The sequence below is a fragment of the Medicago sativa genome, chromosome 2 (genome assembly GCF_051527215.1).
Source record: "Medicago sativa cultivar Bolivia chromosome 2, Bolivia_mono, whole genome shotgun sequence".
Classification (NCBI taxonomy): Eukaryota; Viridiplantae; Streptophyta; class Magnoliopsida; order Fabales; family Fabaceae; genus Medicago; species Medicago sativa.
In genome coordinates, this window is record NC_140750.1 from 68,885,060 (window position 1) to 68,910,110 (window position 25,051).

Below are 25,051 nucleotides of genomic sequence, written 5' to 3' on the forward strand. Positions count from 1 at the left end.
AGCATGGCCTTAGTTACAAAAAGGCTGCGCAGTCACATTTCTCATCTCATATCACAAGTTGAATACAAAAAGTGATAAGGAAGAATGCTGCACTTTCTAATCCTTTTCTATCTTGGTTTTTCTCTTTCACTAATAATAATATAAAGTATATAATTATTAATATTTTCTTTATCTTTCTCAAAAGGAAGTGGTGGAGGTAAAGCAGAAAAACTTGCACATACCAATATGTCACTAACAGGTTATGGCAGCATCCAATAGTTCTTATATTACGTGCCTCACACAACACAACTTACTACCATTAATTTGCTACGCTAAGAATCTGCCGTCCATTTTTGCTTGATAATTTCTATTCTTTTTATTCCCCAAACTTCACTGTACATTGAACCTTTGCTGTAAATGCGCATGTCACTTGCATACGGAAAATACTTAGGTGACATTGTGGTTGGTAACATTGGTGACATTGGTCAACTACAATGTCACAAGTGTACATAAAACAAAAATACCTTATGAAAGAGAAAGGAAAAAAGCCACTTGTGACATTGTGGTTGGACAATGTCACCAATGTCACCACCACAATGTCACCCAAGTGCTACCCAGGACGCATCACTCTCTATTGATTCCCAGTTGCCTATGCACTTTGATTGAATCTAATTGTTTTTTTTTTTTAAAAAAAAGTATATAATATATAATGTGGTTGGTGTGTATTTTGAGATATTTCAATCCACATAGGATAATTTGTGTTCTTTAAAGTCTTTTATATACAAAAGTTGCGATATGGTCTTCTAAGTAAGGCATAGTAAGAGGACATCATTTGTATGCACAAGATTAGGCTAAAATCCTCCGATTTGTTCCGCCCATGCATGAGCACACGATAAAAGGCATGAGAATCTTTTAATATGGACCATTAAGAGTTTAATTAGTATACAATGTGAGTGTATAATTATTTTAGGTAAACATCCAATAATGCGTTGTCACGTACTCACATCAAGAGTAATAATTAAGACTATTAGTGTGGTTTTATATTCATTAATTGACGTGACAATCATCATTGGTTGTTGTGTAAAATAATTGTACACTGACCAAGTATACTAATTAAATTCGGATCGTTAATTAATTTTGATTGAAACTAAGTTATGTTGACTCGAGACCTTGAAGTATGCTCCTCTCAATTGTCATTTTTTTTACTTTCCTCCTCTTCACTAACATTCTTCCTAAGGTACATCTCCTATTATATTAGGAAATGTTAACTAGTGTTTCTAGGGTACTGGTTAAAAAAATAAGTATAATAAGAATTTTTTGAAACTTGTGTAATTGAATATTTAAAAGTGTATAAATGTTGTTTCCATAGTTAGACACCGGTTAACATGACCTTTAAAAAAATACGAGTAGTAGACAAATAAAAAAGCCAAAAAAATAAAGTTTTAAATTTAAAATGACACTTGATAGAATTATGAGACATTGACGGCACACTTCCAATATAATACTACTATATTTAACTCTTTAACTCGTGTCTTTGGTTAACATTTTTTTTTTATAAATATGATACTTGATCCATGTTTATAAGAAAATATGTCTTGATTCAGTTGTTGAGAAATTCTTGCTAGAGAAAATTATGGGAAGTGGAAACTACGTTGGAAAATAAGATTCCATATTAGACAACCATTTGAAACAAGATTTTCATAATTATTATGAGATTAAAAGATTAACTGATGACATATTATCAAAAATTGTGGACATTAGTTATCTTATAGAACAATATTGAACACTACAAAAATACCCTATTTTAGATTTATATAAAAACTATTGTGTTTTGATGTAACACTTTTTCTTTTAACTACCATTTACTTAAATATTTTTAATCATTTTGTTGTTTCTTGCCTGTAAAAGTGGAAAGACGGATACAGTTAGCACCCGTCATGTCGATAGTTTATATAATTTTTTTGGTCTTGTTAACTAGTGTTTCCGGGACATTAATTAAGGAAGCAAAAAAAGTAATATTTACATTGAAAACATCATTTTTTACATTTTTTAAACTTTGACTGCACAAATTCTAAGGTACTTATATTATAGGAGTATTTGGTTTTCTTAACTAGTGCCCCAAAAGCACCGGTTAAGATTTTCCTAATTTTAAAAATTAGGAAATCTTTTACACAAACAGTCGATCAAATGCAATTATGAAAATTTGAACAGTCTTGTACCATGACTATCTTGTTTGAGTTTTTTTTTTAATATGATTAATTATAATTTTTTTAGTTATGTTCAAAAGTATATATATTTATCTTACTTGTACTTTCTACTATTCAATTCAAATTCAACCGAACTTAAACATATTTAGAATTTAGGGATTTATTTGGACCAACGAACTTGCTTTATCTTTGAGCAACTCCAAATTAATTGACATCTATTAGCTGTTGCATCATAATAAGATGTAGGTCAACGGTATAATAACCAGATAAGGACTACTTTAGATCTAAGCCATGAAACAAACCATCTAAGAAATAACATATAGTAGCTAGTATAGTGGTATTAATAATGTCAAAGAGTGAAATGGGTTTTCTTGATATGATATGACACTAGACACCAATGGATGATGATATAGTGTAATCAAGTGCTAGTGAGATGAAATAAACTTGGAACTATATATTGATTCGCCAAATGCAGTAATTTGATCAAGATTTCAGTCAGTTAACTACATCATCTATCGACGAAGAACATATTTTACTTTAACTTTTTATGATGTATATAGTATATGTTTTTTTTTTTTTTTGAAAGAATATATAGTATATGTTGTTGAGTTGTTCTTTTAATGGTGCCATTTCTTAGTAAAAACCAAGTCAATGATTTTTTTTTTAAAATAAATAAATTAAGTCATTGGTTTGAGTTATATTTAATCAGTAACTAATTCAATTTTTTTAAGCACCAAAAGATTATAAAATAGGGTAATTAACTAACATTTTATTAAAGTAGAATTCTAGGTACTCAAGAGCGCGCAGGGGAGGAAATAGGTTATGTTGAGTTAGGTTTTGTAAAACCTAAGTCTGATTAAAAATATTCAAGGTGTTTAAATTTGTTTAAAAAAATCAAGGTTTAAATTTGACATGTTATTTATCACAGACTTATATACGGGTGTTAGTCGGACTTTTTCTAAAGGTCTTTTATGTAAGTCTAATTAAAGACGTACTTCATATATATTAACATATTCAAATAAGTAACCATATTTACTTAGATTATCGAGCTAATATGTTTATTAGAATTTGTTATATTTAATTTTAAGATTTTATAAGATATTTAGATAATATGATTTTATATGACAAACTATTTTAATTATAGTTTATGATAATAAAAAATGTCTAACACAAAATACAAAATCTGTAGTTTAATATTATAACAAGAAATTATTTATATTTACCGTGCAAAAATATATTATTTATATTTACTTTAGTAGGCCAGTCAAACAAACACTACAAGAAACTTGCCATTTAGCAACGGCAGAAACCGTTGGTAAAGGTCTCAAAAGCCGTTGCTATAGGTCATAAAACCTATACCAACGCCCACCTGCTACCGTCTAGGATACTATGCTTATACCAACGGCAAGAATGCCGTCCCAATAGCTTATACCAACGGAAAATTAGCTTGATGCTATAGATTTCGGAGCTATAGCAACGGCATTTTACACCTATTAAATTGCTTTAGTCAACCTCCATATCCGTTGGTATAGGACCAAACTGTCCATTGCTATAGGTTCTCTCTTTTTTTTTTTTAATAAAATTCACCATAATATAAATATTTTTTAATAATAATAAAATTTTCACAATAATTCCTGACCAAAAAAATAATATATTCGGCAATACTTTTTTATTGCACTACACAAAATTTAAGGTAACATTAAAAAAAAATTAATTATATGATCAAAGTAGTAAGTCTTACAAACATATTAAAATAACAAAATAATGTCAATTTTATATAATAACCAACACAAAAATAGATACTACATCAAAAAAACACTAGATGAGCCTAAACATATCCAAGATAAATCTTCCTCTCTTTCGTCTTCATCACTGCATCGACTTGAAGAATTTATCTGGTTTGGAGTACTAGCACCAGCTGTGGCCTATTAAAAATAAAAATAAAATATGTTACAAACTCTACTTAATTCATGTTATCATAATATTCGAAATCTGAACTCGAAAAATAAAATATCAATTATATAATATACCTGTTTTGCAGCTTGTAAAATATCATTCAAATCTTCTTGAGATAATCGATTTTGTATCACTAACATCATATTTGCCATAAACACATTTGTCCTCTCTTGACTTTCTCGCATTTTCTTAAGTTCATCCCTCAATTCTTGATTTTCAGACAAAGAAGCTTTTGATTTCTTAGGTTTGGGAATATTGCCTATACAATGCACATGTCCCCTCTTTTCAGCTCCTTTTACTCGGGAATAAATGTCATTCTTCCAAGGCATGTGACTTTGTGTCCCAACCGATTGAGAAGTTTCTGCCTCATTATTATATTTGTTTAGTTCTTCCTGAAAAATTATAAGATATAGAGATTATAAGAATACATTTTAAAATAGAATTCATTAATATGACAATCAAAACAATTGAAAAGGGTCACTTTTATGTCATAATCATAACAGAAATGTTCATTAAAATAGAACAATTGAACATAATTCAGAACAGAATTCAAAACAGAGTTCATTAATTTAAAACAAAATTCAGAACATAATTAAATTAGAACAACTGAACCAGAACAATTAAAACAGAATAAGCAGGATCAAAGTAATGGTTGTGGATGGTCATTCGAATAGGGGACCGCTCATTCGAATATATCAGTTATTTGTAACAACTAGTTCAATTTTACCAACAATAAAAACACACAGCATCATGACAAGACAATCCGAAATGAGACCAATATAAATAACAAAATTCCCCACCTGAATGGCATCATAAAAATCATTCAAAGGGAACTAACTGAACTATACTTGCAAAACAAACTTCAGAACAGAATTCAATCAGAGCAATTGAACCAGAACAATTGTTACAGAACAATTAAAATTGAATAAGCAACTCCAATTTTATGTCACAATCAGAACATAATTCGGAACAATTAAAACAGAACAATTGAACTAGTTTCAATTCTTACGGTCATAATTCAATTTTATAAAACATTCAATTTTATACAACAGTCGGGGATCCAATTTCATTGATTTAACATATCGTTTTAGTATAAGTTATAGAATCAAAAAAGGTATGAACGAAAGAAAGTCTTACTATAAATCTTGCAGCATGTTCATTAACAATTGAACCATCTTTACGAGTACGTGTATCAATGTAAATCTCTTTGCGTGTGGGCGACACTCCTTTGGCTTTTTCTTTCTAATACCAAACAAATGAAATTATAAGTAATTTGTTTTATAAATTCAATTTATTCAATTACAAGTTCAAATATTAACTAACCTCCCCATTGATCAATTTTGGGAGACTTTTTGTACCCATGCAATGAATATCTTCATATCTTTTACGATTCTGACTATTCTTTTTACTTTCTTTCTACAATTGATACAACATAATGTTAGTCGAAAGAAGGAACCAAGTTCGAAGATTTTTACAGTATGATAATATCTCTTTTAAATTTGACAGATTATAAACTTTCAATTCTCAAGAAGCTAATTGCATTGGAAAGCACGAACATCATAGAGATGCATCTGTTCTACATCAGATTGTACCAAATTACATGAAACAACAATGGTTTAATTTCGCATTCAAAAAACTCGAAGAAATAGCACATGTGTAATCACAATTCAGAATCATTTTTGGCATGTCTTCTTGAAAATCCAACTTAACATTTCTACGTAGAAATAAAAAAAAGTCTTAACAACCTAAGATGCAGGTGGGATATCATATCATGTTTTACCATAACATTTTAGATTTTTCAATTAGAGTTTAATACAAATGTATCTAAAAGGTAAAGCTCATTGTCACATAATAAGCCGCATTCACCAGAGAACCGCAAATTTGTACTTGCATACCAACTCACAGTACTTTTGCGAATTGGTTCATCCTAATTCGTGAACAATTCACAAAGATCATGTAGGGTGACAAAAAGGGAAATTAAGGCATAAGTGGTTGAAATCATTCACACCCTTTACCAATCCCCTTCCATATCCTATTATTGAAAATATAACTTCCACAAAAAAAAACTACTTATTTCTACCTAAAACTGAGATTCACTCAATTCAAACTAGGCAACTAACATTTAATTTTCAAGTGAGATAAGAATAAGGGTATGTCATTTCATCCACAAATTGAATCATTAAATTCTAAACTACTACTATAAATTGTACATGTCCCATCATAATCATTATTTTCCATTTTCATACATACCACATTTTCTAGTCTTATAGGTGATTTCAATTATGTTCATCAACCAAAGTAACAATAAGTCAATACACATATTCTGATTATTACTTGAAAATGCAAAGTTTCACAACTGAATCCAAAAAAAAAAAACAGTAAAATTTCAAAAAGATCACCCTACAACAAAAAATCACTCATAAAAATGCAAAGTTTCATACTTGAATTCATAAGCCAATATACATATCTTCATTAATATTATTACTAACAAAAATTCAAATTCTCATAGTCAAATCTCTACTGCCAAAATAATTAAAAATACAGCCAAAGGACGCTTATCACATTGGGAGTAGCCAAAGAACATGACATTATTAATACATAAATGAGTAGATGACTCTGTCCGCAATTTGATTCTACTATGCTATGTTACTTCGTTGTTGTGAACTCTTGCTTTTGTTTTAGGGGTAACTGTATTAGGATTTGTATCAGTCCCTTTTCTTAAAAGCTTCAGATGCATAATTTTAATTTAATTAATAACAAGCATTAGAAACTGTCTAGGATTCTTCTAATCACGATGGCAAGTTATTGCTTATTTAAATTATGTTTTAACTAGAACAGACTGCCCAAAACTTAAGGGCTGAATGCCAATATGTGGAATCCCAAACTTTCTGAAGAAACTGTGTCAGTATTAGCTATGTAAGGTAAAAAATACAATTATAGATTGAAGTTATCTGCGATGATATTTAAGCAAAATTGAAAAGGAAAGTGAAGTTACCTTTGATCGTTGGTGGTGAACCCAGAGATTAAAAACGGAGGAGATGATTTGACAATTGCAAACACAAATTTAGATACTAGGGACTATAACTGACGGCGGCGAAAACACGAGTTGCCATGGTCTTCGTAAGGGAAGGAAGATGATGGGAATGGTGTTGGTAAGGATTTCACGGTGGTGAAGCTGCTGAATCGATGGTGGTGAAGATGGTGAGATTGGGTTTCACGGGTTTGCTGAATCGATGGTGATGGTGGTGAATTTGGTTTGCTGAATCGATAAGGGTTTGCTGAACTAAAGTGGGATTGGATTTGGCACATGAGATTGGGTTTTCTTATGAGAAGTTAGGATTTTGTGTTAGGTTTCTGTGTGATTTGAGTTTATCTTTTTGTTTTTTTTTTTTTTTTGTTGTGGGAATTAAAGAAAATGGTGAAAATTTTAGCCGCTTTTTCTCTCTTAACCTATAGCAACCCCTGTTTGAAATTTCAGTTGCTATATTTTATCTATAGCAATGCTTTTTAGTGCGGTTACTAAATGCTACCGTTGCTATATGGCAAATTTCTTGTAGTGAAATTTAAAAGTCTTTTTTGTGATAAAATTAAAGTCTGATACTTTTAGTTAAATACACTTTTTTAAAAGACATAGTCTTATCTATTTAAAAAAAGTATAGTATGGCCAAGAGATGAAGTAGTTTCGAACCAAGACTCATATCGGTCGGTCTGATTTATTTTTACCCCTACCCTAGAATTTGATTGGGTACCTTACCCTCAAGGAAAAATAAATGCAAAAGTTATATTCATTTTAAAATAATTAAATATAAAAAAAAATGATAAGACTGAATAATTAGATGATAAAAATGTATCCAATCAACTCCAAGTAGAGCGTTCACGATTATCAAAATACGACCACACATTTCATCAAAAGATACACCAACTCATTAACCACCATCACTCCATCAACTAAGTTACGACCTTTCGAAAAGCCGATTGAGTATTAGCTACCAAAGTATTCACAATGTTAGACAATCTCGTCTCAAAATCTTAACTATTAACTTATATAGGAAACCAAGGAGGGATATAGGTCAGTAATATGTCAACATAGAAGGAGAAATAAATAACCTTAGGAATCAAAGCTACAAAATAAGACCAAGAGCTTGGTGGCGGAGAATAAGTGGATCAGCGTATTCGAGTGGGACAAGAAGTTAATTAGTGCTTCAGACAAATTGGGTCATATGCGACTGCACCTCTAACACACCCTCAGGACCACTCATGTGTTCGAACATGTGGTTACTTACTTAACCGCACTTAAGATGTATGATTCTCGTTATGTGATTTCAAACCGGAAAATTGAAATGATCTTATGGTATTTTTTTATTCCACTCACTACATTATTTTACTATTGAATGATCTTATGATATATTTGTTTTTTTAGAAAAAAGCTAACAAGGGTATTTTATAATAAGTTTAAAGTGAAAATTTTATTTTAGGAGTTATGCATTCAACATATTAAAACATTAAAAATAATTTTTTCAACATAAAATTTATCAATTGTAAGGACACTTGTTAGCAAGATTTTTTTTTTTTTTTTTATGAAACAAATTGTCTTATGTTACTTTACAAGCCAAATTAGACAAATGATTTGATCAACTTTCAGAAGTCCCATTCGTTATGAAATGATACTAACATTGGTTTAGCAATAATGGATTATTATGACAGCTCAGCTATACAACCCAAAATCCTAAATGTACCTTAAAGCAGAAGATTAAGTGTAACTAATTAGGAATTAAAAGAAAGCATTGTTGCGAGTAGGAACCGTCCTAAAGTGCTTATGTCATCATATACTTGTATGCTACACATACCCTCCTAACTCCTTAGTTCTTAACCGAATCCTATACTTAATCACATGCCACTTATGTCTTTTTCTTTTCTTGTTGGAGTACTATTACTCATAAAATAAATAAATAAATAAAATACAATTTATCAAATATATACTAAAAAAATACTTAAAAGCTACCCGAATCTCTAATCACTCCATTTAGATTTAGGGTTGGCATACTTCTAACGTGCTATCTTACTTTAATGGGTTTGTGTAAATCACTATCCATTCCTTTGTTTGGCCTAAAATAATCCTCTAACCAAAGAAAGAGTGAAACGGATTCAAAACGTTAACACTTAACAACAATATTTCCTTGTTAATTCAATGCTTTTAAATTTTAAACCATAGAAACATTATTCAATTTTAATTATCAGTTAGCACTACCACCTAAAACCGAATTTTAGTTCATTAATCTCCATCTGATCTTATGTTTTAATATACTATAGCACGTAATTAATCTTGACCACTCGCAAGATATGATTATTATGATTAATCAAAAACAAACACACTCACACACATTGGACATGTTCCAACTCATTAAGTTCCAAATATAATCACACATAATACAAAAGCATGTTTAATCATTGATGAATCATACCCATGCATTACAAATTTACAATCACTCCATGCCAACAATACAGTGTGCTAGTCACGAACTCACTAAAAATAATATAAAAAAATTAAATAATAAATTTCATAAAAAGGTAAACCCTAGTAAAGAAAAAAAAAAGTAATACTATAAGGAGTGTGGCAGAAATAAACCAGAAAGAGAAGCAAAAAAGCATGGCTATGATTGACGCGTGAAACCACTCGCGAATAGAGGCGCGTGAATAAAAACGAAAGAACTTTAATTTCTTGCCAGTAACACTTCCAAGGTTGGAAAAAAAGCAAGGAAGATTTTGGGTGGCTGACTCGTAACAAAACCATTCATTTCATTCATTCACTATACCAATATATATAAATACATAATCATCTATTCACACTTCACACACTCCTTATACTTGTATATAAATCACACACTTGTGTATCTCTTTCTTCCTATTCTCTACTCTTACCTTACCTTATACCTTTCATATTCATATTGTTAAATCAAATTCAAAACCCTATAGTTTTTTTTCTTAAGATGTTGTCTAAAATGGACATGGAAGGAATTATAAGCACCGAGGAACATGTTAATGATGTTGGGCACCTCATCAAAGGAAAGCGAACGAAACGGTTAAGGCAGTTGTCTCCTGTCACCGTGGCAACTGCTACAATGACATCGAGCTGCTCAAGTGCCACTGGAGGTGGTGGATCGTTTTCATCCACCACCTTTGATGACACTGAGCAAGAAGAGGAAGCAGACATGGCTAATTGTTTGATTCTTCTGGCTCAAGGAAGAACTGGAAGAGAAGAGGAGAATCAAAACCGTCGTCCTCAGAACCACCACCTCCACAACAACGGTCAACAACAAGTGGATGGTTACAACAAAATAACAATTGAAAAGGAGACAAAAAACGGTTTTGATAGTTATGAGTGCAAAACTTGTAACCGTTTTTTCCATTCATTTCAAGCGTTGGGTGGACATAGAGCAAGTCACAAGAAACCAAAGATGAAAGAAGAAAAACAATCCTCACCTCCGCGACCGCGACAAATCACCACCACCGGTGAATTTGAACATGAAAATAAGCAAATTCAACCCAAGAATATTAGTCCTCTTGCTCCTCGAGTTTCTCTTGAATTAAGATGTGGTGTTAATATCAACTTCAAACCTAATAAGGTTCATGGGTGTTCAATATGTGGAGCTGAATTCACATCAGGTCAAGCATTGGGTGGTCACATGAGGAGACATAGAGCTTGTATCAATAACAACAATAACAACAACAACAACAACAAAAACAACAACGTTGGTGTTGTTACAGGTTTTGAAGATGTTCATGTTAGGTCTAGGAATGTTCTTGAATTGGACCTTAACCTTCCGGCACCGGAGGAAGATCTCCGCGATTCGACGTTTCAGTTTCCGGCGTTGGTGGGTTGCCATTATTAGGCCAGCGTGGGATGAAGGGGAGAGGGTTTATATTTTTATTTAATTTGATCAATAATGATCATTGTGAATTATTATTGTTAGCTTCATTTTAATATACAATTATTCGAAATTATTGTTAATTCAAAGGATTATATTTTCAGGGTTTATGAATAAATTTATTTTTCTATTTGGATGATCTACTTGTTGAAGTTTTGGTATACTTTGAGTAAGTAAGTGGTTACTTGGTTAGTGTTGCCTTTCATTCACGAAAAGTGAGTCATATATCATGAAGTATCTTTATTTATAGTATTTATTTATTTTTATTTAACTTATTTTGGTTTTGTTTGTTATATATCTTAGTTTTTGTTTGGGTGTTTCTTTTGTGTGAGATTGAAGTAATGGATGAGATAGATAGAGTGGTGTGGTGGCATGGATTAGGGTTTGGTTGCACCACTACCACAACCAAATTAAAGTCATAGGAATACGCATCCATTGTGTGGCTTTCTAATTTATCATAATTATTTTAATAAAGTTTTTGAAAAGATCTCTTTCCCTTTCACTTTCACTCTCTATCTTTCTCAGTTTCTCACTCACTCTACTCTACTACCACACTCACATATATTATTATTTATTGTTCAGAATAAAGGATTAGCTGTTAGTGTTTAATTTTCACCAATTTATTTTTTAAAAAATAGCGTTTACTTTTTTTTAAAATAAACAATATACTTAATTTGGAAAATGTCACTATGTCATTACTCATTAACAATTTGCACACTGAATTATTAATTTTAAAATACCACTGGCTTATATGTATCCCTATCTATTCGTTATAATCCACTAAAAATATATGTACAAGTACTATATTTTCTGGTCCACTCCACTACCATCCATTCTTATATGTAGTTGTTTATTTTAAGTTAAACTTTAATTATGTTCATAGATCAGTTGCACCTAATTAACCAAATGTTGTCACAATTAAAAATAAAACTAAATTAGAGAAGAAATTTAAAGGAAAGTTATAAGGTCTATTTCTAATTTTGTCAATAAATTTAATGATGAATAATTTAGACAATAATTTGCTTCTTCTTTTTTTTATCTCTAATTTTATTTGTCAAATTTGATTTATTGATAAAGAAACTAAAATGGAATAATTACATCATATATATATTCAGCTTTGGGATTATCTATTAGTGGAAGTTCGAAGCCCATACAAAATTGATGCTCCCAAGAAAGATACTGCTGACTTGCGGACCACAAACATTTGATTATTTATAGAAGCTTTACTATGGTCCACTATTTGCATTGGACCCATCAACCATACTCTTTATCTCACTTTCTAGTTTCTAGTTATTAGCTTCATCCTTATTTATGTTGTTCCACAGATTGAAGATGAGATAAAGACATCACACATGAAAACATTTCCATAATTTTCTCTTCCATAAAAAATAACAAAATGAGAATAACTATACAAAAATGGTATTATTTTGTCTTCACCAAAGACAATGGCATTTTTGTCAATATGTAAGATAAAGGAGAAGTTAATCGTTTAAAAAAATTTGTAACACCAACACTTCTGATCGAATGTGTAGCTAATGTCAGAGACGGGTTAGTTTTGAACATCAATGCACATGATTATATACAATTAATTCATTTTTCAACTTACTATTAATGTCGATATATCAATATCAATATCGTTTTCAGATGAGTTACTGATTCATAGGTAGTGATTTATATAAAGTTAGTTATGTGCACGTTTTGGTGAATGCTGGTAAGCTAAGCATGTGGACACATACATTGCGTGAGGTGTCCGAATGCATAAGAAATATTGGGAGAGATAAGAAGTGATCACTCATTGACATTAGCACATGTAGGTTGAGAAGTTCCCTCCATGTCGTGTAACCTCCCATTACGTATTCTACTTTATATAATTAATACTATTCTATATAATATTCTTATCATACTCCAAAAGTAACTTAATCATAATACAATACCATAATAATGAATTGTTGCTTTGCTTGCGTTGTTAGGCCTATCCTAATTTCTGGTCACTCAACTATCTCCATAGTCTATCTGTACGTATTTAATTGAACATTAATTTCTTCTATTATACTTTTTTTTTGTCTGTATTTAATTTCTTCTATTATACTATATCAACAATAATGCCATTAACTTCTTTAAAAAAAATATATAATGTCATTAACTTTGCCACAAGGTAAGGACACACTCCATATCAGTTTGTATCTTATTGTGCAATTTTATTGTATACAAGTATAAATTGAACTTGGTACTCAAGAGTCACGTTTTTGTTAGATGTTGTTTTTAGGTCAGGTGTGACATCATGTGTTTAGATAGTTGGGGTAAAAGTTTGTTTTACTTTCAGATTTATCAAGTCTTCTTAGTATTATATATGTTAGACTATAGTTGGGGTAAAAGTTTGTTTTACTTTCAGATTTATCAAGTCTTCTTAGTATTATATATGTTAGACTTAGATGAAGGGAAAAAGAAGATGTTATGTTTCTCATTAATTTGACAAACTGTTGTGTGGTCCTTGTGGAGATCCTGAAATGGGGACATCTTTTTCGAGAAGGAGACGTCTGTGCTCCAATTGGTGGATATGCTTAAATCCTCTTGGGTGTGGTTTTTAGGAAAATATTATGGTCACACACGTTCCTTCTATGAGTGGGATCATGAACACATTATATGCTGATACTAGTAGTGTCTTGTGGGAAATTTGTTTAGGGGTTGGTTGACCGAGAGATTATGTTCATAGTCTTCCGCTTGTTCCACTGTTGTTGGGTGTCCTGTTACAAGTTTGGACGGCTTTTTGTTGTTTTAGTTTTCGCTCTTGTTTTACTATTGGAGGGATTTTTATTTTATTTTGTTATTTGTCATTCAAAAACAAAAAAAGAGTTACAACACTCACACAAAATTCATTTGCGCTGGATCTCAGTGGTGGGTAGCTCACTTGGTTGATCTAAGGAATTAAAGGAGTTAAAGATAAAGATACAAGGTTCGAATTCTGACAAAGAAAGAAAATACCAACATGACAATCAACATGTTAATATTACCATTAAAAAAATCTAAATACATTCTAATTAAGATTTCAAGTGTATTAAGGGATTTTACCTCAAAAGATGAATTTTATTTAATGTGTATGACTCAAGACCAAACTATTGATCACCTATTTTAAATGACTTATTTAAAGCTCACACAATGTTGAGAAGTGAAAAATTGTTAGGTTGAACTCACGTCCCTAACATATAGAGAGTGTTTTTCTTGTCCCATTCTTACTACAAGTTTGTATCTTTTGTCAAATATGAATTCAAGCCGGAATTATTTTCTACACATTGTGTACTAATTTGGTTTTGAGTTTGCTACTTTTCGTGCTCCAAATGGACATTGTTTACTTACTCAACTACCACCTGTCACGGAGAAACAAAGCCTGGAAAGCTGAGATGCCTATATTCTTTTTAGCCATAACAAAAATAAAAAGTATTTTGAGTCTCTATATTTTAACGGGTGATAACATTAATTAAGATTATTTGTATGACGTATTTTTAATAAGTTAACAATATATAACTTTCTTTTAAACAATACATGACGTCTTTTTAATGCATATATATATATATATATATAACTTTCTTTTAAATATGTATAAAAATAAAAGAGATTATTTATACCAACGCTAGATTGATCCAGGTGGCAAAGGACTTAGACTTCTTAAATATGTGGTCATGGGTTGGATTCAAAATTCATGTGTACGAAAAAAAAATTTGGTTGCAATGGGAGAACCGGAGAACTGATAGTGGAAAATTTATACTAATTTCATCGTATCAAAATAAATAAATAATTTGACCTAGAAGAATAATAAAAGAGATTAAACTTAATTCTATTTAGTTATGACAACAAAACTCATACCGGCGGTTACCCTGTCCAAACCCACCCCGATATGACGGTTTTTCTCCGCTTTCACTAGGTTTGGTATGAGTTTGGGTTTTCTCTAATTTCGAAACACATGTACGAGACAGGTAATGAGGATATAGGTATCCACTCTGAATCCATACCCAAACTCATCCCGAATGTAGGACATTACTCTCTCTCTCTCTCTCTCTCTCTCTCTCTCTCTCTCTCTCTCTCTTTCTCTCTCTCTCTCTCTCTCTCTCTCTCTCTCTCTCTCTTCGACCATATACATTGGTCCCATTATCTCCTCAGTTGGTCTTACTCTCACAGATTAACAATGCGAATCGCTCTCGGGGTTGAAAAAAACTTCATTTTTTCATTTAAAAATTATAATCACTATGGAGACGGGAAAGTGGCAAGGATACCCAAACCTGTCAAAGATGAAGATGAGATTCGATTTCTCATCTCCGTTGAGTATGGGTAGGATAACAAATACGTATATGGAAATCAGGGATGAAGAAGGTAAAACTTGTCCCCACTATGCCCCATATTGACATGCCTAATTCTATTATACAATTTAGATAAAATAAATAACAATACGGTATTATATGAATTAATATTATAGGAATCAATTTTAATATGAATAGATTTTACATAGACTAGAACAAAAAACTACGGATCAAAACAAAAATAAATCTATATTTACAAGGATTAAAATAAAATAAAAAAAGACATTTTTATTGATATTAAAATCAAAACGTTTGATATCTGCAATAAACATTTGCATATTTAAACCCATAATAATTTATCATATTTTATCTCTTGACCATACAAACAAATTGTTAACGTGGTTTTTTTTGCGACTTCCAAACCTCGACACTTGGCAGTAGTTGAATAGCTTGGGAGTATTTTTCTTCTAGTTGTACTTGTGTGGGAAACTCAATTTAAGTGAAGCATGCATGCATTGTGTGGCTGTTAGAGGAACTACAATGGAGACACATATTTTTTTGGGTTTTTAAATGGGTCTCACGTGTACACATCACTCATTTATAATTTTTTAACAGTAGTACCTAATAAGCACGCAATCACTCCAACCAAGATCTCACACAAAGTTCTTAAATGGGACCCACTAATCAACTATCAATAACTTTATATTATTATATTTCAATTTTTTAATATTAAAAAAGTACGGGTCCTGCTTAAAAGTGTGGATCTTAAGTAAGACCCCGGGTCTTGTAAGACCCTGAAAAAGATTCTTCCCATTGGGAGTACCTAATAGGTATCCGGTCTTAAATAGTTAAAACCCTCCTAATGGAGATGGTCTTATCCCTTTTGTTTCAACAAGGTATACTCCATCCGTTTCAAAATATAAGCAAAATTCACTTTTTAGGTTCATTCATTTAATGATGTATGTGGTTCATAATATGGATCACATACATCATTCAATGAATGAACCTAAAAAATGAATTTTGCTTATATTTTGAAATGAAGGGGTATCTATTTATTGTAGTAGCCTACCTAGGCTCATGGTTTGGAGATAAAGACAAACGCCTCAAAATCCATACATAAGTTGGTTTATTATGTGGCTTATTGTCCCTACTTTGTAAACTAGCCCATGACCAAAAAATTGGGTATTGCCTTACTATCACTTCTATTTGTGTTACTAGTGTCTAACAAATTTCCATTCAACCGATTAATTGTTCCACTTTCCTAATCCTCTATCCAACTAATTGACCATCAAAAGGATTTGGTTTCGGAATACCAAAACCAAACTATTCATTCTTAGTTACTAATTGGGTTTGGTGTTTGGTGACGGAACCATTCATTGATGTGTATCTAATTAATTTTCTACCATGGGTATATACATACATACAAAAAGAAAAGAATTACACAGGATGCAACACATGTGATTGGTCCAATAACAAGTTATGCTCCAACAATAAGTTAGTTTAACAATTTCAAAAGCTATGTAGTAAGTAAGGTTGTCCTTCATTTATGATATCTATTTGACCATATCACCGTTAGATTATAATAGGATTGTTAACCAAAGTGAGGTTTAGAACAATGTTTTTAATGTTTTGATGATAATAATGTATAAAAGAACAATTCGATACTTTAATGTGTGTTCAAGTAAATAAGACTATATGATTAAATTATGACTTTAAAGTTACGTTTTTAGTTATGATACATCAAGTTCTGAGGACAATGAAAAGCATTATGATATTCAAAAGAAACAATAGAAACTTCTGAAGACTTAGAAGATGATTTGAAGAAAGGTCAACATAAAGTCAAAGCTCTGATCAGAAGTTGTACTGAAGACTTTGATAAGAACAAACTTTGATGGACTCAGTCTCTGAAAGAAGCATGTCCAGAAGAACGCGACAACAGTCTGAGTGACTCTGACCAGTTTTGTCTTCTTATGATGGAATGTCGCTTTCAAGTTCTGATAGTATTGTTTGTCGTCTTCTAACCATGTGTAGAAACAACCAAACAAACAACTTCAGTGGCAAAAAAAAAAATGTAACAGATCATTCCCTATGAAGCAAATGACTCATCTAGTACTATATATTCATTGATATTATCCATTTGAGGAAAAAAAATTCAAATCTGATCAAAGCTTCTTAAAGACGAATTTGATTAGTTGACAATCTTCAAACAACGACTTTCTCATTTCTTTCGTATATAAGGACCTGAGAAGTTTGAAGAAAATAAGATATCAAAACTCCGTCAAATTCGAAAGTGCACAAACAATTACAAAATTCTTACAAAATTAGTATCTTAACATTTCTTAGTGTCTTAAGTTTCTGGAACTTTAAGTTAGTTTACCACTCTCTAAGTTTTAAAGTGTAAACATATACATATTCTTTTGTAAAACTATGATTGTAGAAGTCCTCTTGTATGAGGCAAAGAAGTCTCTGACTTGTGTGTTGGAGCAATTGTAATTTTATGTGATTATAGTGGAAATTTTTTAAAAATTCAAGGAGATTGAACTAATATCAATTTATAGGGTGAACCAGTAAAATTTGCTTGTGTTGTCTTTCCACACCTTCAAGGATAACCAAACTATTGTGCCAGATTTTGAACACCGTTGCTTAACAAATCGCGAATATTTATCTATTACTATAGACTTTAGAGAAGAAATGACTACCAAAATTACTCTTCTAGCTAGGCATGGCAATGAGGCGGGGTGGGGACGGGTTTTATCTTCCCCGTCCCCATACCCGATTTGAATATACTTACCCGTTACCCTACCCATACCCAACGGGGATGAGAAATTGAATCCCATCCCCTTCCCCGTCGGGTTCGGGTATCCCCACCCCATCCTCGTCCCGACATTGAATAATTTTTTTTAATAAAAAATAGAAGTTTTTATCATCCCCAAGAGCAACGTTGTAATACATTATCCAACAATACGCTTACTTTAATATTTGTTAGGCGGATTTATTTAGTTGATCCTTTAAATATCAATAGTAGTTTTTATTAAAATGACAATTATCAAACAAAATAACATGACATATATCATCATAAAGTAACATTAGTAATTTTTTTTAGAGACATTCATTCTAAAAGTTAATAAGTTGTCGTTTGTCAACTTCATTTTTTTGTGTAACCAAAAAACAAAACTTCATTTCTTTTTAATATGTCATTCCATTGTTTTCGGTTACTTTCGGCAAATGAGTCATTAAAGAGTATCAATGAAAAATAATTATTTGTCACTAATCAATTAACTAAGTTTCATTGTTCCAAAAAAAACTAAGTTTCATTTTCTTTTTATGTATTCTAAACAAAAATAAGAATAGTTATAATATATCCATGTTATTTTCTATAATCCCTCAAAAAAAAAAAATGTTATTTTCTATAAATAAGTCACTGAAGAGTGTAGTTGGAATACACATTTTATATGTTGTTTGTCACTAATAATTAACCTGATTTTTTGTTCGAAAAAAAAAGTTAACTAAATTTTTTTTATAGCTTCTATATATAAAAATGAGAATAATTATAATATACCTGATTTTTTGTTCGAAAAAAAAGTTAACTAATTTTTTTTATAGCTTCTATATATAAAAATGAGAATAATTATAATATAATATTTATAATCTTGTCAAAAAAATAGAATATTTATAATTTTTTTCTCTAAGCCAAGAGCAAGGACATTTATCGCACAAAAAGAACCAAATTGTTGCTGCCCAGGATCGAGAATAATTATAATATACCTGATTTTTTGTTCGAAAAAAAAAGTTAACTAATTTTTTTTATAGCTTCTATATATAAAAATGAGAATAATTATAATATAATATTTATAATCTTGTCAAAAAAATAGAATATTTATAATTTTTTTCTCTAAGCCAAGAGCAAGGACATTTATCGCACAAAAAGAACCAAATTGTTGCTGCCCAGGATCGAGAATAATTATAATATACCTGATTTTTTGTTCGAGAAAAAAAGTTAACTAATTTTTTTTTATAGCTTCTATATATAAAAATGAGAATAATTATAATATAATATTTATAATCTTGTCAAAAAAATAGAATATTTATAATTTTTTTCTCTAAGCCAAGAGCAAGGACATTTATCGCACAAAAAGAACCAAATTGTTGCTGCCCAGGATCGTAATTTTTTTCTCTAAGCCAAGAGCAAGGACATTTATCGCTTTCTCTAAGCCAAGAGCAAGGACATTTATCGCACAATTGTTGCTGCCCAGGATCGAACTGGAGACCTTCAGTGTGTAAGACTGACGTGATAACCACTACACCACAACAACTTTTGATAATATTTATAAAATTTTTTAAAAATAAAAACCAAACAATTTTAGGTCACTATAGATTACTCAAAATTAGTTTTTCGTTTAATATCTTTGACATGAAAAGTAGAACAATTATAATACACAAATTATAAAGCTTTTACACTCAATGGTTTTCATGTTATTTTTCTAGAAATGAATCACTAAATAGTGACTTTGGGGAGTGCAATTCACTCAGGAGACAACTCTTTATCACTAATTAATTAGTTAAATTTAAATTATTTCTACGTCTTCTAAACAAAATTTCATAGTGAAAATTATACACAGGAGGACACATGTTTATCACTAAACAAATACTTAAAATAAGTGTTCTTTAATATATTTGACATAAAAAAATAGAACAATTATACTACACCAATTACATTTTTTGCCATATTTTAATTTTCACCTTGTTTTTCTCTAAATAAGCCATTGAAGAGTGTCGTTAGAAACTACAATTAATTCATACACGAGACATTTTTTTTTTTTATCACCAATCAATTAGTTAATTTTTATTATATATCATCAATAAGGGTTACATAAGATTTTAATAGCTATAAATATAGCTTTTTTTTTTTTTGGACAGATTTAGCTATAAATATAGCTAATTTCAGTTTTAGTCCTCATAACAAAAAGTTGTATGTTTCCATCTCTATAAAAAAATTCAGCACACAATTTTAGTCTGCAGTAAATTCAAATTTGTTTAATTTTTCTTAAACTTTTAAATTTTGAATGATTTTTGTTTCAAACATATTTAGAACATTAAAATTTATTTCTTCTCAAAGAAAAAGAGTTCATAATTTGATTTCTAGGTCTAGATTTTCATTATTTTTATCTTTAACTTTTAGCGTTTTAAAAAAATTCATATTTAATTCATTACATGATAAAAAATTCTAATTTGCTGTAACATAACTGTTTATAATGTTTTCAACATGTCTGAAAAAATCACTGAAAAAATTATAATATTGAGACTAGTTAAACAATGTTAAAAACTCCCTAAAAAGTCAATTAAAATTCTATTTTTTAAACAATCCTTCAAAGTTAGAGATTATTTTCATACCATTAAACTCTTTACGAGTTGTCAAAAGTCTCTATTGAATACCACAAAATTTCTATACTCAATTTTAAAAATCTAAAAAATCCTAAATGAATACCACTTAGGGGTGGCAAAAATACTCATGCCCACGAGTACGCGTGGGCAAAATCCGTCACGGGCACGTGGCGGGTAGCTAAACAGGTATCCACTGGTATAGTTAACAGGTATTTGACTTCCCATTATCTTATGGATATGAATACTGATTTGATGATATATGTGCCCATGGGTACCATATCCGATAATAAGTCAAGTAAATTACTAAAATATCCTTGTATATGTATGTATATGTGTGTGTGTAGGAGTTTGAGGTCTAAGAAAACCCTAATTTAGTTTATTGTACGAGAATTTTTCTCTTATGTCACAACTTTCTCTTCCTCTTCCCTTTTGGTTATGAAATTTGAATGGATGTTTAAAAGTTGAAGTTTTTTGGTAATTAAAAAAAGTTATTCTTTCTACCAAAGAATAAATAAATTTAAAAATTCATGGGTACCCATGAATACCCATGGATACCTCAATACCCGCGGATTACCCGTATAGTAGGTATCCACGCAGGTACGGGGGGAACATGTGTATCATCTTTATCCAACAGGGCGGGCATCGGTATCATATTATACATACCCATAGATACCCACTGACATCCCTACCACTTAGATTATTATTTTTAATTAAACAAAAATCTTAATCAAATATACTTATATTTTTTCATCTTAAAAAAGTCTTTCGAAATCTCAATTGAATACACCTCTAAATGTTGGGGAATTAGTCACTTTAGTTCCTGAATGGGGAACGATTCGTCAATTTAGTCCCTGAATACAGATAATATGCAAAACAGTCCCTGCATGGTCAATTTCAGGGACTAAAGTGACTAACGAGTCTACATTCAGGGACTAAATTGACTAACGGAGTCTGCATTCAGGGACTAAATTGACTAACAAAGTCTACATTCAGGGACTATTTTGCAATTTATCTGCATTCAGGGACTAAATTGACGAATCGTTCCCCATTCAGGGACTAAAGTGACTAATTCCCCCTAAATGTTTTTGGAGTAATTAAGAAACTAACTGCTAAAAGCACACAGTCACATCTTAATGTAAGGACTGAATGATCATTAGGAATCACTTTTTGCATTTTAATCAATATGGTATTCTGAATTCAATAGGCATGCATCATCAATAAAATGTATTTGCACTTTTGTCTGACTTTTGAGTCAAGCCAAAGCATTATCTATTATGCAGTACGCAACGAATCATGTGGTGGGATGGGATGATACTGTAAATCCATTTCTACATGGAGGAAAATTTGAAAAGGTGCACTTCGTTTTATTTTTTTTGGGTTGGCAGGGACGTATATAAAATAAAATTATACAGAAAAACACGAAGATATTTTAATTTTATAAATATATAATGAAAGATTAACATCACAAGTTGCTGTGGTGTAGTGGTTATCACGTCAGTCTTACACACTGAAGGTCTCCAGTTCGATCCTGGGCAGCAACAATATATATCTTTTTGTTTTTAATTTTTGATGAGTGACATTAAAAACCGATAATGCTTCTGTTCTTGCCAGAATAGGGAATACATTTTTTTTTTTCCATTTATTAAAGATTATTTTTTGTACAACTACAATATAATTTGCAAATTGTCTCCATTGAAGTAAGCATGCCGAGAATTAAATTGAACTCGTGGAAAAGGAAGCAAGATCAGGAAAATTTTAAATTACTTGGTGTATTATCATGAGTAGGTTATGTATCTTAAGTTGATCCAAGTTGCTTCCTTTGATTTCCATTCAACATGAACTCCAAAATACTCCAAAATATGTTTATACTAATTTGACATAAACATTCAATCTCACCCTTCTAACCTTAACTTCATAGAAATGTAGCGATTCATCAAACTATTGCGGAGTATGGAAATATTTTCAATAAAGTTGTGGTGTTAAAGTCTCGTGATCGCCGATATGGGAACAAGATGAGTTGGAGAAGAGTTTTGTCATCTCTAAAAAACCAAATATCCGTCTAGATTGAAAATTGGGTACCGTACCCAACTCCGATATCAGGGTTCCCTGCCCTCGCTCAAATAAACTCAAATAAACAATAATAAAATCAAAATAATAATTAATAGACCATAATACATTCAATAATATCAAAATTATATTCACTATTGTGGAAATATTAAATTTTTAAAATATTAATTAAAGAATAAGTATATGTGTATAAAAAAAATACTATGTTTAATATCATCACATCAATCTCCTACCTCAACTTTGAGTTTTGGAAAAATTTGAACCCACATCCGATCACATATTTTCCCTAACAAAATTAGTGTGGATTCATGCATAATAGTAAAATATTCTTACAAGTATAAATAAAAATAGAAACACCAATTTATTTAATAAACATAATAATCATGCGATATAGGGATTATTTCGCATGGAATTACCATGAAATGCCTCATTTGGCAAGAACACTAATCAAATATAGGTTTTTTCCATCAAAGATGATTTTTAGTATCAAGAAACCAAGTCTCTTATTGTGTAGAATCAAGTTTTAACTTCACTAAATGAATCTTGTTTAATTGAAATATTTGCTCTGAGTGTGGGTCTTGTTGCCACACTACTTGGTATTCCTTAGCTATTGCTCCAGATGCTCACTGATTCATCAAACACAAACAAAATACAAGCAAATACGAACAAGTTTCAGTAAAAAGACTAAAACCACGAACTACCATGAGATGTGAGAACAACGGGATGAAATCCCAATAATTAAAACGAATTGTTGCATTTTTTTTTATTTGGTGTAAAATACACTTTATTCCTCTAAATGATTGTGGTATTACACTCTTCTCCCCTTATGTTTTTAATTTTTTTTCGGTGGTGCAAAAAGCCTTTTTTTGGTGGTGCCCCTTATGTTTTAAAATAAAACAACACATACATCCCTTAAGAGGTAACAAAATAATAAAGGGGTAATAGTCACTTTAGTCCCTGAATATGTAATGATTAGTCATTTTAGTCCTTCATTATATCAAAATTTCAAAATAGTCCTTGGTTGTGCATTATGTTAGTCAAAATAGTCCTTGACACTAAAATAACCTCTCAATGTTCACAATAACTCTTTTCATATAAGGACTAAAATGACAATAAACATGTACTTATAAGGACTAATATGACAATAAGTAAGTATATTGGAGGACTAATCTGACAATATTAATGAAATATTTTAACATTAAGGACTATTTTGACTAACAAAATGCACAATCAGGGACTACTTTGAAGTTTTGATACATTGAAGGACTATTTTGACTACTCATTACAAGTTCAAGGACCAAAGTGACTATTACCCCAAATAATAAATTTAATCTTTTAAAATTTTTAAGTTTAGTTTACTGGTCAATCTCTAGTAGACACTATGATATTTACCATAATACTCTTTTCCTAGGATGTGTCTTCATCTACAATATATGTGCATACAATACTCGCCATTGTTGAGACCAAATTTTTTTAAAATGTTTGATATAATTTTTCTAAAATGGATTAACTATATTATTTTGTTATCTATGAAGGGTGAGAGCCAAGGTGTGTGTTTTAAAATATGAGGAAAGAAGAGTGTAATATCACAATCATTTAATGAGGAGAGTATATTTTACTCTTTTTTTTGAAATATTTCCAATATTCCCTCTTTTATTAGGTTGAGTTTTGACCGTGATAGATTTGTTCGGTCTAGTTTTAAGTTTAAGCATATGTTTGCGACCCAAGTGGGTCACCGCCAACGTGCATCCATTTGAAGTTTGTAAGACTAGCTTCATCCTCAACGTGACCTCGAGACGCAAGAAATGATAGTTTTGCCGCAAATACAAACACTACATAATTAATGTTGTTAACATGTGTTTGTTTCTTTTCCCACATGCTTAATATTTTTAGGTTTTTGATACATTCTCCAAGTCGTTGTTGCTCTCTTTTAGGTTTAGGTTGGTGGTATCAATCTAGTTGGAATCACAAAGAAGTTTCAATCTAGTTGAGATCACCCTTTTCCTTTTTGATGGCTCGGTGTTTCAATTTATTTTAAAAGAAAAAAGAATACCAAGTTTTCGACATATCTCTACAAGTTAGATTTTATTTTGACAATAGCAATAGATTGAGTTAGGTATTTCAAGCTAAGTTTGCTTTTTAGAGCTAAGAAATTACATCGTGTATTTCCTATTGAGTATATATAACATCACCTTATTATATGAAATGATATTTTGCCATTTCAAAAATACATGTATAAGAC

The 25,051-nt window shown here is 30.7% G+C and overlaps 1 protein-coding gene, 1 long non-coding RNA gene and 2 other non-coding genes across 4 annotated transcripts; 2 read left to right on the forward strand and 2 right to left on the reverse strand.

Annotated features, from left to right (window-relative positions):
• Positions 1 to 4,492: 4,492 nt before the first annotated feature.
• LOC146950093 (uncharacterized) lies at positions 4,493 to 5,611 on the reverse strand. The gene is made up of 2 exons (XR_015027431.1): positions 5,280 to 5,611; positions 4,493 to 4,534 (listed from the first exon to the last, which is right to left on the reverse strand). It is a non-coding gene; the product is annotated as an uncharacterized LOC146950093 (long non-coding RNA).
• Positions 5,612 to 9,992: 4,381 nt separating this feature from the next.
• On the forward strand, positions 9,993 to 11,211 carry LOC146950094 (zinc finger protein ZAT5-like). Its single transcript, XM_085746050.1, has one exon. The coding sequence runs from the start codon at positions 10,130 to 10,132 to the stop codon at positions 11,030 to 11,032; it is 903 nt and encodes a 300-aa protein (XP_085602176.1). The 5' UTR covers positions 9,993 to 10,129; the 3' UTR covers positions 11,033 to 11,211.
• Positions 11,212 to 19,600: 8,389 nt separating this feature from the next.
• TRNAV-UAC (transfer RNA valine (anticodon UAC)) lies at positions 19,601 to 19,673 on the reverse strand. The gene has a single exon. It is a non-coding gene; the product is annotated as a tRNA-Val (tRNA).
• A 2,537-nt stretch (positions 19,674 to 22,210) lies between these two features.
• TRNAV-UAC (transfer RNA valine (anticodon UAC)) lies at positions 22,211 to 22,283 on the forward strand. Its single transcript has one exon. It is a non-coding gene; the product is annotated as a tRNA-Val (tRNA).
• Positions 22,284 to 25,051: the final 2,768 nt, after the last annotated feature.